Source organism: Ischnura elegans, chromosome X (genome assembly GCF_921293095.1).
Source record: "Ischnura elegans chromosome X, ioIscEleg1.1, whole genome shotgun sequence".
Lineage (NCBI taxonomy): Eukaryota > Metazoa > Arthropoda > Insecta > Odonata > Coenagrionidae > Ischnura > Ischnura elegans.
The window spans coordinates 92,725,963-92,741,668 of record NC_060259.1 but is presented as its reverse complement, the minus strand read 5'-3'; the positions used below and the strand labels follow the sequence as shown (position 1 = coordinate 92,741,668).

General features: G+C 37.5%; 1 protein-coding gene across 2 annotated transcripts in view; it reads right to left on the bottom strand.

Annotated features, from left to right (window-relative positions):
- Window positions 1-15,706, bottom strand: part of LOC124170785 (GRIP1-associated protein 1-like) — a 28,917-nt gene that overhangs the window by 6,910 nt on the left and 6,301 nt on the right. Inside the window, exons 2-11 of one of the 2 annotated variants that reach the window (XM_046549747.1) lie at window positions 14,439-14,568; window positions 13,975-14,168; window positions 13,173-13,256; window positions 11,722-11,891; window positions 11,527-11,606; window positions 11,331-11,430; window positions 7,149-7,290; window positions 3,653-3,880; window positions 3,342-3,555; window positions 2,039-2,184 (exon numbers count right to left, since the gene is read on the bottom strand). In XM_046549747.1, coding sequence (XP_046405703.1) covers window positions 2,039-2,184; window positions 3,342-3,555; window positions 3,653-3,880; window positions 7,149-7,290; window positions 11,331-11,430; window positions 11,527-11,606; window positions 11,722-11,891; window positions 13,173-13,256; window positions 13,975-14,168; window positions 14,439-14,454 — 1,374 coding nt within the window. In that variant the 5' untranslated portion in view covers window positions 14,455-14,568. The remainder of the gene's footprint in view (window positions 1-2,038; window positions 2,185-3,341; window positions 3,556-3,652; window positions 3,881-7,148; window positions 7,291-11,330; window positions 11,431-11,526; window positions 11,607-11,721; window positions 11,892-13,172; window positions 13,257-13,974; window positions 14,169-14,438; window positions 14,569-15,706) is intronic. The other variant, XM_046549746.1, reaches the window with a different exon arrangement.

The following is a 15,706-nucleotide window of genomic DNA, read 5'->3' as shown; positions in this document are numbered from 1 at the left end:
CCACAATGCTGACATGAATCACCTACTGCGCCCTTGGATGACATGCAATAACTTTCTGCAATTAGTGTTTTACTTATACCTATGAGGACAGATACATCAAAGTAGTTATAAAATGTTTCCCAGATTGCTTAGTCCATTCTGGTGGGCTAAATTAGATAGAGATAAGTTTAAAAGTAATACTAAGCATTACAACATTCTCAGGTTGGTAAGCCAAACAAGGATAATTATTTCGATGTGTTGGATACGCGCTTGGAGCCAGGGACTTCTTCTTTGAGTAATGAAAGTTGGCTGAGAGTGAGGATTGGGTGGAGGGGTTAGAGTTGAGGTGGGAACAAACCAATGAAAGGAAAGCAGGGGGTGCTCTCCTCACTCAACTCCGTCATTTTCCTCTCAAGTTGACAAAGCAAACCCAGCAAGATTTTTTTGCTGTGCTTGCCTGAAAGAGCTTCACTTATTTCCCTAAGCAGAGATTAGCAACAAAGGTAACTAATTAATTACATGCATCAGTATGAGATTTAATCACGTTGTGCATTACAAAGTCAGCACCCCCTTCCACTTCCGAACAAAGTTTCAATGGAAGCCTTGCCCAAACTGAAAGATGTTTTCATCTCTCCAATCGGAGGCATCCCCTAGAAAATTTCTGTGATGCACATTCAGAAAATTACGTCATGAAAATAGACAAATTTCAAGAATGCATGAATATGAGATGGAATAATACCCTTTTCCCTGATTGCTATTTAAACATTAAATTGAAAATTCATTTGAGCATCTATAGTGTAGAATTCTTAAGACTTTGTCAGAGGAAGTAGCCTCTGAAATGGAGAAAGATAGCAGTTTTCTCAGTCAATTTGCATGGGAGCTCTTTTACTAAATGCTTTCAAACATTATTTTCCTTTCCTGTGCAGTGTAATGGAATAATTGTCGCAATATTACTCCAGTATGCTTGGTTTGAAGTTCAATTAAAGTTTCAAAAACCTCAAGAGCACCAAAACATCAAGAAATTGGCCTTAATGTACTGCTGGCACAATGGCAAACGACTGGAAAAGAGACCGTGATAAATGTAGCACACGGTGGACATCTTGAAATATCATGTTTGAGTAACGACTGGCTCCATAGAACAGTCAACAATTTAAAAACTGAATATTCGTTGAAAAAGGATGCAGTATGAGAACATTTGATTCAATACATACCACCTTGCTCGGATCCAAGTGGACAAGGGGAGTTAGTTGATCTCGGAGCACTACAGCAATAGCTGTGGAATTATGCCCTCAATGCAGCCATTACTAAGAATTTTGAGTGAGCACTTAGCCATTTCTCGGAGTATTCTTTTCAGCTTTCAGCAGTTTGTAGAGGGAAAATAGCACCTATTATTGGTGATGTACCTATAGCTATTGCTGCCCCATTAGATGGAGTATTTGAGCATGGCTTAATGACAGCATCAAGAATTCTGCATTTTAATCTGTGGTTTGAACTTATATTGTAGAATTAGTAAAAACGATGCTTGTTCGTAGTTTTAATTTGGTGGTTTGAATCAAAACCTGGAAAAAGAACCAGTGGCTGCCTGATGTAATGTAACATATTGGTCGATCACGCATTCTTTAACAGCATGTAATTTAAACTTTTTTGCTTGGCAAATAAAACTATGGAGACAATCTTAAGTGTTTTTTTACAGAGCTTTCTTGCTAATTTACACCTTTAGTGAAATTATTTTCATTCACTTCTTGCAGCTGTTCATTTAAATTTGCCAATAATTCAGATAATAAGAGTTCATCCTTGGAACCGAGTAGGGAGAACCGAGAACTGATGGGGGAGAACCAAATAAATTTAAGAACCGGCTCATCACTACATTTAAGTGTAAAAAATATTCCCAGTTTTTCTCACAGCTAACAACGACATTAGATTACTACCTTAAACTTCAATTTCTTACCAATACCATAGTACCATGTGGTATCAAGAGTTACCTGGTCAACCATAGGATGTACAAGTTGAGAAGAAATAAATTAAACCTTGCTACAAAATTAAATTTCTCCGCACTTACATTGCCATTCATGTTAGTTGGAGATCCAGCAATCAAACTACTTTCCCTCGTGCTTGAGTCTTGCTGCTCAAGGTTGCCACTCATGAGACTCCAAGACGATATTGAAGTCACATCTATATCAGCCGCCACCTTGGCAGATTCAGCACCTTTAGGTTGAAGGAAATGGTACGTTCATAATGTGGACATTTGTAGCCTCAAATTCAAAACTCAAGTGATTAACCAAATAAAACTACATACAGTACACTCCCGATTATCCTAATGGGCTAATGTTGGGGAGAGACGGCACGAATATCGAAAAACACGGATAATCCAAACTTTCACTTAAATGTCTTGCAATGCTCATATAATTTACCTAACACATACAATATATTAGTATTTATGCAGTTATTCTGTTATTTAAGAGTGCTTCCTGGACTCATTGAGAGCTTTCTTTGCCAGTTCGCAGTCTCTTTAGCAGTGATAATATGGTTGTACTCGTATTGTTAATGCTCCATGCCTGGTTTCGAAAACCACACATCCGTGGCTTTGTGATCACGGATACAGAAAAGTGGTTTGCACGAATGCTTCAAAAGCACTGCTCGACGTCGGAAACTACACTGTCAGGCACCACGCCACATAGTCGCGTATTGCACAAGTTGCCCGGGCTGCAACTGCTGCACAACGTGTATCCGTGATCAAGGAGCGCGGTCGTACACTGTGAGGCTTAGAAAACAGGAAGACGGTGCTTCCATGAATGCAGGTAGCGCATGATCACTTCCGTTTTATGAAGGGGATTCTAACGGAAATCCAGGTGTATCCTAGCATTAATGCCGTAATTCTGATAATTTTGTGTCCGTTTTTTAAAAATCAAGATCGTGGAAAAAATTGAGCGAGATTAAAATCATGCACGGAAAATCCACAACCCGGATAAACCGCAGCCGGATAATCAAGAGTCTGCCGTATTTCACGTCATTGGGCATGAAAGCTAATGGATATACATATATAGATAATTTACCATACAACGCATACCATAATACTTCTTCTCCAGGCAAAATATTGTGCACCCCTGTATCATATCAATGGGAAAATAAAACTTTTTGCCTCAACTCTGTACTATAATCTCCATATGCAATTCTGCAGAGTTCCAAAAAATCAGAGGAGTTGTTAGGTACAAATGTGTGAATAATTTTGCAAATCAGGCTCCGTCCATCAAAAAGTGAGCCACAACCTTTGATTTGTAGGGGAGGCTAGCCCCCTGACCCCCCCCCCACACAATTATGCTTGGGGAGGGCAATGAATCCTCTTGGCCCTTGACCACTCTCACCCATTTTGCCCTCCAGCACTTCGCGCATTCTCTCCTGCAGTCGCTCCACACGCTTCCTCTCGGCAGCCAGCTGCCGCCTCAAGTCCCGACACACAACAGCACCCTTGCGCTCCCTGAGGCTTTGCTCCGTCTCCATGTCGGCCAGCTGCTGCTCAAGGGACTCCACCTGCTGCTTCCTCTCAGCGCTCAACCTCTCCACTTCCTCAAACATTTGCTGCAATGCACAAAATGAAATAAAACATTCGGTTCCAGGTTTCACACGTTTTGGTTTTTCGACACACAAACTATAACAGAGACCTGCCTTCACTCACCTTTTCTTTCTCTGCAAGAGATTTGATATTCTCTTGGTTTTCCATTGTTAAATCAGACAACTTCTGGTTTAGATCTTCTATGGTTTTCATTGAGTCTATATTCTTTGCATGGAGAACTTCATTTTCCAACTCCAATTCATTGACTTTACACTTCAACTGCTCAACCTGAGTTTCAAGCTTGCTGTTACTTGAAGTATACTTGTGAATAATACATAACTGATTTTCTTGCTTCCAATGATGACAAATGTTTCACCAAATAGAAAAGAAAACACAAAGGAATTATGGATTAAATATTTTGGTAATGATGGACTGTTTGAATGACTTTTAACTTAATACTTATTCAATGATGCAAAATAAGTATAACTATAGCAACATAGATAGTAGATAAGTATGAAAATGTAGTAGCTCTATTTCCATTAATAACAAACAAGGTAAAAATATTTATTTCTAAATTTTTCAAATGACCATCAAGAAAGAATTCCAAAAGTGGAGTGTAAAATGATAAAATAAAGAAGAGGAACCATAATAACCGTAGTGCTTGGGAAAAACAGTGAAAAGAGAGACATAGAAGCCAGAAATGTCAAAATGGGGTTCTCCACTACATGTGCCTCAACTAAGCATAAAAATGTTAAAAGTTCATCAGTGATAAAATCAAATAAAATAATGCCATTCCAATTTTGCCGGGATGAAAATTACGAATAGTCATATTTAAGATATGTACTAATTAAAGATCACATCAAACATCATTACCAATTTTCACAATAAGAAATATTTCCACAATATGAATAAAAAGAAAATTTTCACACGAGTGGAGGGATCCAATTAATACTCCATCGCAAAGGAGGCAATCCTAGCAAAAAATGATTGTGCTTGATATACCGTATATGTCTGAATATAGTCCCCCCTTTTTTTTCAAAAATGCCCAAGGTAAAAGTAAATGGGGGGACAATATTCAAATGCATTTTTTTTAACTTTTCCCGAAACTGAAGCCTCAAAATTAGGGGGGACTATATTTGGAGAAATAGGGTACATTATAACCAGTGGCAAAGAGTCCAGTCATCTCTAGATTTGCCAAATATAACATTAAAATGTAAAATATTAAGAAGACTTATGTATTTTGACATAGCCAATGACTGGTGTGTTAAATGATTAGAGAATTATATCAGTTAGAATATGTTTATCTGTATGAGAATTTTGTACACATATATGTACATATATCAATCTCTATGCATATTTACGCAATCACGGTTAACTCATTCCACAGTTCTACATCTGGTGAAAATTTACTGGTGATGAGTTGTTTGTGAGTGAAAAAGTAATTTTTCTCAGAAATTTGTATGAAAGAACAGTGAAGAAGTGGTGGACATATACATTGACAAGGGCACAATAAATCCAAGGAGTTCAAAAGATGTAGACCACGACTGATCCAAGAGCCTTTCAAAAGGCTTAAGCAGTTGGCAGCAAGACATGGCAAGATCTGGTTGTGTTACATCAGCTATTAATTATTGAGAATGCCTGTTTAGCACTGCAGCCAATATCTTTGACAAAAAAGGAATAGGTCAGACCCAGATTGGATGAAAATGTTATTTTTTCTTAAGCAAAACTCGATGAAGGGCAAATAAAGTCTTAAGAAGAAAGTTATGAAGAAGATCTTTAGTTTTATTTAGTGAGCTTTCTAGTTTATTTGACTCTTAAGTGATATTACAGTCATTCAACTCTTGAGCTTTTTTGTTTAAAGTTTCCATACGTTCAGAAAATAATAAGTCCATTGTAGGAACTGAAACTCAGGAACCAACAAGTAAAAAACGGACCAGACTGATCTAAAACGGGTAAAATTTAGGAGCAGACTCATTCTTAATCATTTTATAATGCCAATATATTTCCAGGCCGAACAGAAACACTTAATAAAGGCATTTAATGAATGCTACATGGATCCTCGTACGTGCAATATCCCATTTTTTTTATTAGTAAATGGCTGGTGTCCGAACACACCTATTGAGGAATCTCATGTGGTACATAGTATGTAGATGAAAGCGCCAAAGTGCTTACCCAATGACCACAGCAGCAACACAATCTAAGGGGGCAAAAAGGAGTGTGAAGCGGCAAAGTGTGCTATGTTAAGAGTTACTATGTGAAAAATAATGAAAAGGGAGCGAGATAGGCCATCCCTGAAGCATCTTGATAAGTACAATGTGAGAGAATTGACAAGGGCAAGATGAAAGATAGACGAGCTGTAATCACTGTCCACTCTCTCACGTGCTCTTTCATTACACGTACTGGTAGGGTCCAAGGAATATGGAAGGTCCAGAAATAGCCCAGGGCTTCCTGAGGAGGTCCGCGGCCTTCAGCTCTGGGACTCTACAGGGTCCCCAGAATTGACCGGACGATTTTTAATTTTTTTGTCCACGCAGTTTATATGTCGTGAAAAAGGAGACTCTGGGACTCTCATCAGTCATTGTGCAATGACTGATATGTGAGCTTGAATGTCACACTTCACCATAGTTTATAACTCATACGAGTATGCTCTGAATGGATATTTAACCTTTTAAAGATTATACACTGATTTTCTTTGAAGAAAAAGAAAAAGTTTCAGAAAACATGAAGTAGCTCATACTCTGCAATTCAATGATTTTTCTTTAACAGATTTATGACTTCTTTGATCATTCACATGATTTTCTTGATATGTATTGTATTCTCATTAAAATAACCATAATTGCCTGCCCTTGGAATACTGCATAAATGGTATACAGTAACCATTCCCACAGTAATGATGGAGTAACCTCTAAAGCCTTATTCTTCTCTGCCTTCTACAGTTCCATAACCCCTCTCCATCTAACACCTATATTATTCCATGGCTATTATTCTATTTTGCCAAGGCCAGCATTAACTTAGTGAAGGAAGCTAACTTAGTTACTTATGGCCAGAACTTATCACCAACTGCTATCATTCAATATTTGCAGTCCCCAATAGCTTTTAAAGAGCCATTATTAAGTAAATAAATGGTAAGGAACTCAATCCAGAAGTAGATAATGCACTCTGTCTTCCCCACTAGATGGCATTAGATGGCTACTATAGTTTCTATGGCTACTATAGCTTCCCATTGCCCTTTCCACGCACACAGTGATTTCATAACTCAACACTCAGCCACCAAATTGCTATGAGAATAAAAGCAGATGAAAGATTGAAATCTACTCATGGATCTCAGAAGAATCCACTCACCTCCCATTTATTCTTGGAACTTAAATGATTCATGAAAGTTAACAAATAGCAACTCTCCTGGGTGTCTGTGTTAAGATAGAGACGAAGTGACACAAATGATGGCAAGACATTAAAAAAATGACAATACTTTCCGGAATAGCAATTAGCGATGATGCTTAAACGCAATACAGGTAATGATAATGAAACCCAGTTTCCAATGACATTTTCTTCAACAATGAATATAATGAGAACATATGGATAACGACAGCATCAACAATAATTAATAAAGATGACTTACCTCACTAACACTAAGTTGTAAACTGTCTTCCAAATCTTCTATCTTTTTCTCTGAAATTACTTTATAATTGCTGAACTCCGATTGAAGCTCCGTTAAACTATTTTCCAAAGACTCTCTCTTTTCTTTCTCTTCCTTCAGCCTCCTAATTAAAACAAAAATGCCACTTGAATGTTCTGAAGACATCAAGTGCTGTTTTACACATTCAAGCCAATGGATACAAAATGCACACCTGCACAAAGCCAATAGATGTGCATTTCAAATAACAGCAAAAAATTAACCACATTCTAGTCAAATATTTAACATTTAAATGATAAAATGTTAAATGTTTGCACAATCAAAATTATTGAACATGAACTTGGAACATGGAATGAGTATTTCACACCCATTGCAGAACACCAATCTTATGTCCAAAATTAGCCTAAATTAATTATTTAAAAACTACATTTATGCAGAGTACATATAACCATTCAGACACAGCCAAGGATGGATATTTTGTGAAATACATGACATTCACCTAGAGACTATATCTAATGAAACTTGAGATGCCAGATGGTTGTTAAAATAGCTGGAAGGCAGGACATGTGTGTACCATGTTTTTTATTCGAGAAAAATTAAACTTCCTTCATCAACAAATACATTTAAGTGATAAGAACTAACTTTGAAGGTCAATAAAAATATTCTTGCTGTCCTTTGGTGGGCTGTTAAATCAACAGCTGAAGCTGGACCTGAGACTTCAGTAATTTCCCATGTATCACAATAAACTTGCTGCAAAATTCCTGCCAGTCTGCAAAGCAAGCTTTGCTAGCTTGCAACAAACTAAAAAAGCAAGTCCGCAAGTTTTCATCAAAGTTGCTTGTCAACACTTTGTTAACTTGCTACTAGGTTGAAGAGCAAGTCTCCTGCAGGTTTGCACTGCAAGTCTGCAACAAGGTTTTTAGCTGCTGCCAACAGTCGACCTAAACAAGCACCAAGCCGGTCGTTACATTAATGGCTGCAATCTTGATACCACACTGTAAAAATACCTTAGAGCATTCAATTCACCTCTTCTTAAATTGTTTTCATTGAAACTGAATACAGAGTCACTTAAATTCTATACTTAAACATTTCATTCCATGCACATGAGTAAAGCCTATTGCATCAAGGGCTCTCCTGTCTCACGATCTAATTTGCTTTCAAATGAGATGTGGAGCACATGAAAACGTTGCTAATAGTGCGAGGAAACAACCTGCCCAGCGGAAAATGTTTGACAATCAACCATCATTTTCTGTTCACATATGGCTAATTAACAATGGATGAACCCAATTTCCTCCTTGTGTTTATCTATCACGATAATATTCAAAGATTATTTTCCACTGGTGCATCATGGGTGGAAGCTCACAAGAGGACTCAGGCTACTCTAGCACATCCGTACTGGACTTCAAACATGTTCTCCACATTGAATGAAATGTGTCCTTAACATTACATCATAAAACTTCAAGAGAATGTCTGAGGTGAAGCATTTGCTTTACACATATCCAAAGGGAAACTATGATATTATTACTGTAAATATATTTTTTTATTGGGCTATGCTCGTCAACACAATTTCAATTCATATACGTATGCATTATGAAATTCGTTCATGAAATCTCATCCACTGTAGTTTAATTGTACATCATGTAAACATATGGTAAAGAGCAGGTGGGGATATGAAGTGAAACTGCAGCAGCAGAAAAAGATATTTTAAATTGGCAAAGGCATCTAGTCTCGATCAAGCCTTGCATTAGAGCTGCAACGAGCCTGCTTTAAAGTTACAAAGCAAGGCAAGTCTAGCAAGTTCAAATCAAACCTGGTGTATTGAAGTTTGGATCAAACAAGTCGCAAACTTTCAAAGTGCCTTACAGATAGCTATCTATAAACGTACAAATCAAGCCAAGCAATCAAGTCTTGCAAGTTAAAATCCAATCTAATTCAAACGTACATACAGCAAACTTACCTTGGTTAATTCCATTGTAACAATGATAAATGAAGAGCAAACTTAGTGCATGTCCACAGTAATTTTATTTGGTACGACGCGTTTCAGCGACCTTACTTCGCTATCATCAGGTACAAAATGCCATATTTTCGTCAAGAAGTCATATATATATATACAATCATGCAAATGGGAGGGGTATATTTATGAGTCGGCGGAAGTGGGAGAGGGGTTGGGGGGTAAAGGATGGGGGAAGGGGGTGGGAAGGGAAAATAAGTTGTTTTCAGAGTCCCTATCAGTTAAAATTCAGATAGAATTGGTGGAAATAATTTCTTTCCTTATGTGTGACATAGAACAGCAGCAAGAAGTTCTTTAGTATTTTAATCTCCTGGCATAATATTTATCTATGCATCATGTTAGACAACAAAAAACATGAAGAAATAAGCCATTGTCATTGCAGTTACTTCATTACAGTTCTAATGTGTGTGTAGGCACCAAGTTAACGCATGAGGCAATGCATAAGGCATGAGGATTTCATGTTATTGCATTTCCATATGCTCTACGTTTGGTTGATCAAAGCATTTTTTAACTATAGAGCCTCGGGCACATAATTACCACTTCTGAAGATAAGAGTATCGAAATGCATATAATCAATAGAAAAAGCAATTAAGTGTACACTGAAAAAAAGGAAATGAGTACTAAGCGGCCTCCTGAGATAGGCGTTTTGTTCTCTATTTTCTATGCATCACCAATGAGGAATCCTGAACTTGTTCAAAGCTGGGCAAACTTCAACATCTCTAATTTAAGTATACCACGACTAGCCACGGTGATAACTTTACGGAGTCACCCGCAATGCACAAATTGTGCGAAAAATCCACAGGGAAAATATCATTCGCCTTGACCAGGATAAATTTCCACACAATGACACCTCGGTAACTTAACTGGCTAAAGGACCGGAAATCGGGGGATCTGGTTTCGGATCCCGGTCAAGGCAAATGATTTTTTTCTCAGAGGATTTTTCACTTCAATATCTTGTTACAGTTTATGGGTTTATCATGGATTTATCAGCCCAGTCCTTAGAATATTATGTGTTTTCAGGCCACTTCCTTTTTTCCCTTCCTGAATTCTTTCCTTTCCATGTATGGTCTCCGTTCGATTACTGGGTATGGGTTGTAGGAGGTGGGCACTGCCTCGGCCTGGGAAGCCCACCCCAAGAACAGCAGGTCAAAGCGTCCATGGATGTGGTTCAAAAACCTTTTCAACAGGCCGGGAAGAAGTCCCCTGCAGTATGCACCCCATGTTTGTAGTTGTTAGCAGTGGGTCAGCACCATTACCAATTTGTTGTCAAGTTGAAACTTAGAAAATCTTCAGCTCCCAGGTGGTAAGATTCAGGACTGTACATTATTTGGGTTGGGAGAATATAGCCAGAGCCACCCAGACCTAAAATCTTACCACCGCAAAAATGCATTCATTGAAAAGTCACTCAATGAGGCATCAGCACATGTAATATGCTTTCTGATTTGAGCACAATTAATATAGGATAATAAAGTTTGCATTGCATAAGAAAAAACACTACACATATTTGCATCTTAAATCCATAATTACTTTAAGATAAGCATACACAAATTAAAAAAAAAACACAAAATAAAGAGAAAGAATTTTTGTAGGGATGGGTCGGCTCCGCTTCTTCTGGTTACATTAATGGCTTAGCGCCAGGCATCACTTCTGGCTATCGTAGGAAAAATTTTCAAACCGAGCTTTACACCAATCATTTCTCTATAAATAATCACCACCACTGGGGCAGTGGAGAGGGAAGGGTGAAGCTGGCGTCAGAAGAGCTGAGAGTTCTTCCGACGTCAGCATCACCCTTCCCATTTTCCAATTTCTCATCAATTGCTTGATGATGCGACCTGTAATGGCCATGAAAGCTTGCGTGACAAAGCTCAATACACAGCTGCTCCCAAAAGCCATTAACCAATGGAGAACATTAACCGGTGGAACACCCAAGAAACTTTTCTGCATTTGATACGCTGGGTAAACCTAAGATCACATATTTCTAGCTTCAGATCCAATTTTGGTTCTAAGCTTAAGAACCAATGAAACTAAGAACTGAATCGACCCATCCCTAACATTTTACTGTTAATTTTCAGGCTCTTTGATGGGTAAGCATCTCCACTGGCCATGCATTATCCTCGTTCATGACTAAGTTCTCATTAAAATCTTAGGGCACTCACTCTGTCTCTTGCATCGCCTCAGCAAGTTCAAGCTGAGCCAACCTGCATGTGCTCACCAACTTCACATCATTACTGTTTCCATTTGAGAAATGATCCTCCACTTAAAAAGAGTTTCACACTACATTTGAAACTGAACATAATAGTAATGACAATGATAGACAGAAAAAAATTACTTAAAATTTTAAAGTTAAGTTACCTTGTGCACACTCCTCCACTTTACTGCCTGCATCATCATTCAATCTTCCCCCAGAACAATTTGCATCACTTTGACTGTCCCTGATTATGAGAAAACAAGCAAAATGTAATTTTATTTCTTCTTTGAGGCATATCATGACATCATGTTTCAAAGTTAAGAGAGAGGAATGAAATTTAAAGAGCAATGATTCCTTACTTTGCATCCAAATCACCGCATCCAAACACTTCAATTCGAAGTGTTTCATCCATTTGATTAGAAAACATTTTTAGTACACCTTTTAGTTTGGAGACTTCATGGGCGGATCGCAACCTCTCCTCAGAGAGAGCCCTCTGCAATGCACTAGCTTCTGACTCAAGCTCTCTCACCTGTCAAATCAATCCAATGAATGTCAATGAACTACAACCAAATAAAATGTCAACATATACAAATAAGACTAAATTAGATGGAATAACTTATACCTTATACCATATACCTTGAGAATCAGAATAGTAGTATGTACATACATAATACATACCCAGACAGAAAAATCTAACCAACCATGAGTCAAAACTTTTTTAAGTCGTAAATTGAGGCCAACTTGGCAATGTCACTGAGCCACGCCTCGGCTGCCAAGAGTAACATATACGACATGCTCAAAATTCTTTTGCCTGCAGGGCCTTTTTCCCTGTTTAAGAGTTTTATATTTAGTATTAAGTTTCGCTAAATTAATGAACATTTTTGCACATTGTGTATTTTACAGATACAATGAAACTTGTTAAGGACGATGTAGACCACAATATTGTTTAGGAGGGCAATAACAATTAAAAATAGGGTAATGAAATGTATGAAGAATAGTTGCCAGGGGCAAGTCGAACTTTTGATACTGGAATATTAAGGGAAAGATAGAATTTCTTCTATTGATAGCAACTTTAAAGCTATCAAATAGCTTTCCATAGGGTAAATGACGATTGAAAATTGCTATTGGGTCTTTAAACTTGAAATTTTGGTCACTGAAGTGTCATAATATAAAAAAACCAAAAAGAAATATTTTTACATAATTAACAGTGTCCGGCAATATCTTGCGGAGATGTTTGATCTCCATGAGAATAAACTATGAATGGTAAATTTCCACACAATTTTATTTAAATATCGACCCTGTTTCGACACGTAGTGTCATTATCAAGGTACAAATTTTAACCTTCCTCATTCTTTATATACCGTCCAGCAAGAGAGGGGTGTTACCCACCTTTTTAGTCAAACTGTCTCCCCCCTCCCTTGCTATCCTTTCCACCCCACCCTTCTCTTGCAGGACAGTATAAAAAAACGAGGTCAAAATATCCCTCCTGCAAGTGATCAAACATATCATCAGACATTCAAACTATCCACGATGGATTATCCATTTGACAATATTTAATGCAACTCATCTTATAGTTCTGCAAAAATGGCTTTTTCATTCTGACATGTTCCACCGACAGATATGCTCAAAAAAACTTTCTGCAGATGAAAGGACAGCTTCAGAAAACTTTGTACTGAATAGGTTCTGCTTTGTACTGAATGCAATACTTTGACTGGACTGTACATTTTGATGCTTTGGATTTTAAGAATAGATTTACAAAGAAATCTATCAAAGCAGGTTTGGCGTATAAGCAAGAAAGTAAATTCTCTACCTGCTCATTTCTCTGCACAGCTGATTCTGCTTCACTGGACGCGAGCTTCACAATGCCACTGAGCTTTTCATTTTCCTGGGTCAACTGAGGAGAAAATTTGACAGCAAATCATTACAAGACTTCCATCTGCATTCTCTTTGTAATCCCCTCCATTCTAATGTGTGGCGTGACCACTTTTAATGCATCACTCTTTTGCAATGCATCCAACATTTTTTAGTCATGCTCTTTTGTATATGTAGTAGAGTCAGTCCAATTGAGTTAACTATTTTCAACAGATAGCCCACTCTGTAATCATTCTGTTCTTTCAACAAGTTAAACATATTTAATCTAACATATATGTTTAAAGGAACATAATATAATATATCCAGCTGAAAAATAAATAGGATCTGAGGACTTTGGCAATGAATTGGAAAGGGCTAATAATTCTTTCAACACAGTCCTCAATACATAATAAAGCTTAAAAGGTACATGAAGCCAAGTCATGCATTAGTTTGAGTTTTAAGCAATTATAAAATTATTACATATATATGGTTGTCTAATCAACTTGAATCTTTCTAAATTAACTTTGGTAAACGCTTTAGCCAAAGCATACTATGTACCCCTTAGTTCATTTTTTTGGAAATAAATACAGCAGAGAAAAATACATGATGTGAAAATTTAAAGTAATGATATAAAGCTAGCAAATGCAAACCTTTATACAAATATAACCTTGACCGTGACTAATGTAGCTCTCCTGGGTATAAAATTAGATAAAAATCATCCACTTTAAATATAAATAAATCTGTTTGAAAGCCATACTCACAGAGGATAGTTCCTGCAGGAGAGTCTGATTCTGCAATCTGAATTCATCCTCCTGGGCTTGCAACTTTTGCTGTAGCCTTTCATTCTGAGATAATAGATCTGCACTCTTCAACTTTTTTGCAAAATTTAAGGAGGAATGGGCCTTGAAACACTCCCTTTCCAATGCCTCCACTTGTGACTGTAACTGCTGACACCCTACAAAAAAATACCCCAGTTTAATGATAGTGGTGTGTGTGAGAGAGGACTAGATTGCACAGATAAAAGCACTCTGATGCAACCTTTTTGGATTAAGGACGCTACAAAGCCTTTGGGGATTATATAAAATACACAGCCCAAAATTTGTGCTTCTCCCTGAATTTATTGAATAATTGTCAACCACAATGATAGAGATAGACCGGTTGTGATAAATCCAGAAGAAGAGAGACCCATATTTCCCAATTTTTCCATCCCCTGCCCACTCCTCACTCGATCCCATCGTCATCTCACTGCATCAAAGCTCCTCCGCCACAACCCTCCTCCTCGCATTGGCCCTAGAGGGTCTCCTGCAGTTTACACCTTGCTGAGCCACTTCCAACTCCAATGAATGGACATCTCCCTGAACATGTAAATGAACCGGAACACAAGTGGCATTGAAAACTCATGAGAAGAGGGCAATGCAACTTTTTATATATTTCAAACTAAGAAGAGAATGTTGGAATGAAGAAATGTTTTTGTCATAAGCTATCTTTCCCTTACGCTCTTTATGTGACTCTTTCATTCAATGGCAACTTAGGTGTGAGTAGTGAATGACCCCATTTTGACCTAATGATGAAAACACCATGTAGAGTAACCTTTTTCACAGACTTTGGATAACTGGTGAATGGCCTTGAAGACCAGGGTGCAATAATCTAGAGAGTTCAAATAGAAACATAAAGACGGGTAAAAAAAGGGTATCTTGCTTTTTTTACAGACAGTAGGTATTTGGATGACGTCTTATGTAAAATAATAACCTATGCACACATTTTATACTGGTCTTAACATTAAAAATAAATGCTTAATTTGTGATATGAATGATAAAAATAAATTATTGCAAAATAAAGAACCGGTAGAAAACGAAAACCACAGAAATATTTGTACTTTGCTTCCCACAAAAAAACAGCAGTGTAAGTGCCTAGCGGTACCATATGGTAGCACCAAAATGTTTTTATTCATAACTTCCCAAATATTAGGCTCACATCCAATAATCATATTTGTATGAAATTTGCATGTTATAACAATAATAATTACATGACAACATATTCCCATTATGAGTACATAAGGCATTCGTAAAGAAAATCGGATTCGGACTTCGGAGGGAGAAATGTTGGGGAAAATATGCGGTTGCAGACGACGAGAGGTGGGGAGAGGTAGTAAGGATATCACCGAAGATATAATACTTAATTCACGAGCCCATATTGAGGCCTGATTAGTCTTTTCAGCTTTGAGTAATTCGCAAAAAGGCAATAGAGCCCATTATTAATAGTGTACCAACAGCGATTGCCTCCTGAATGGATGGGGAATTTTAGGATGACACAACGTGACAGCATCGAGAATTCAGCATTTTAATGTGTGGTTCAATCTCATATTAGGAATTGGTATAAATGATAGTTATTAGTGGTTTGAAAATTAAAATGCAAAAACCTTTCCAAGAGATGGTAAAAGTTGTTATTACCGCCAAAAATCATGTAAAAAAACGAATTTATGCCAACAATCCA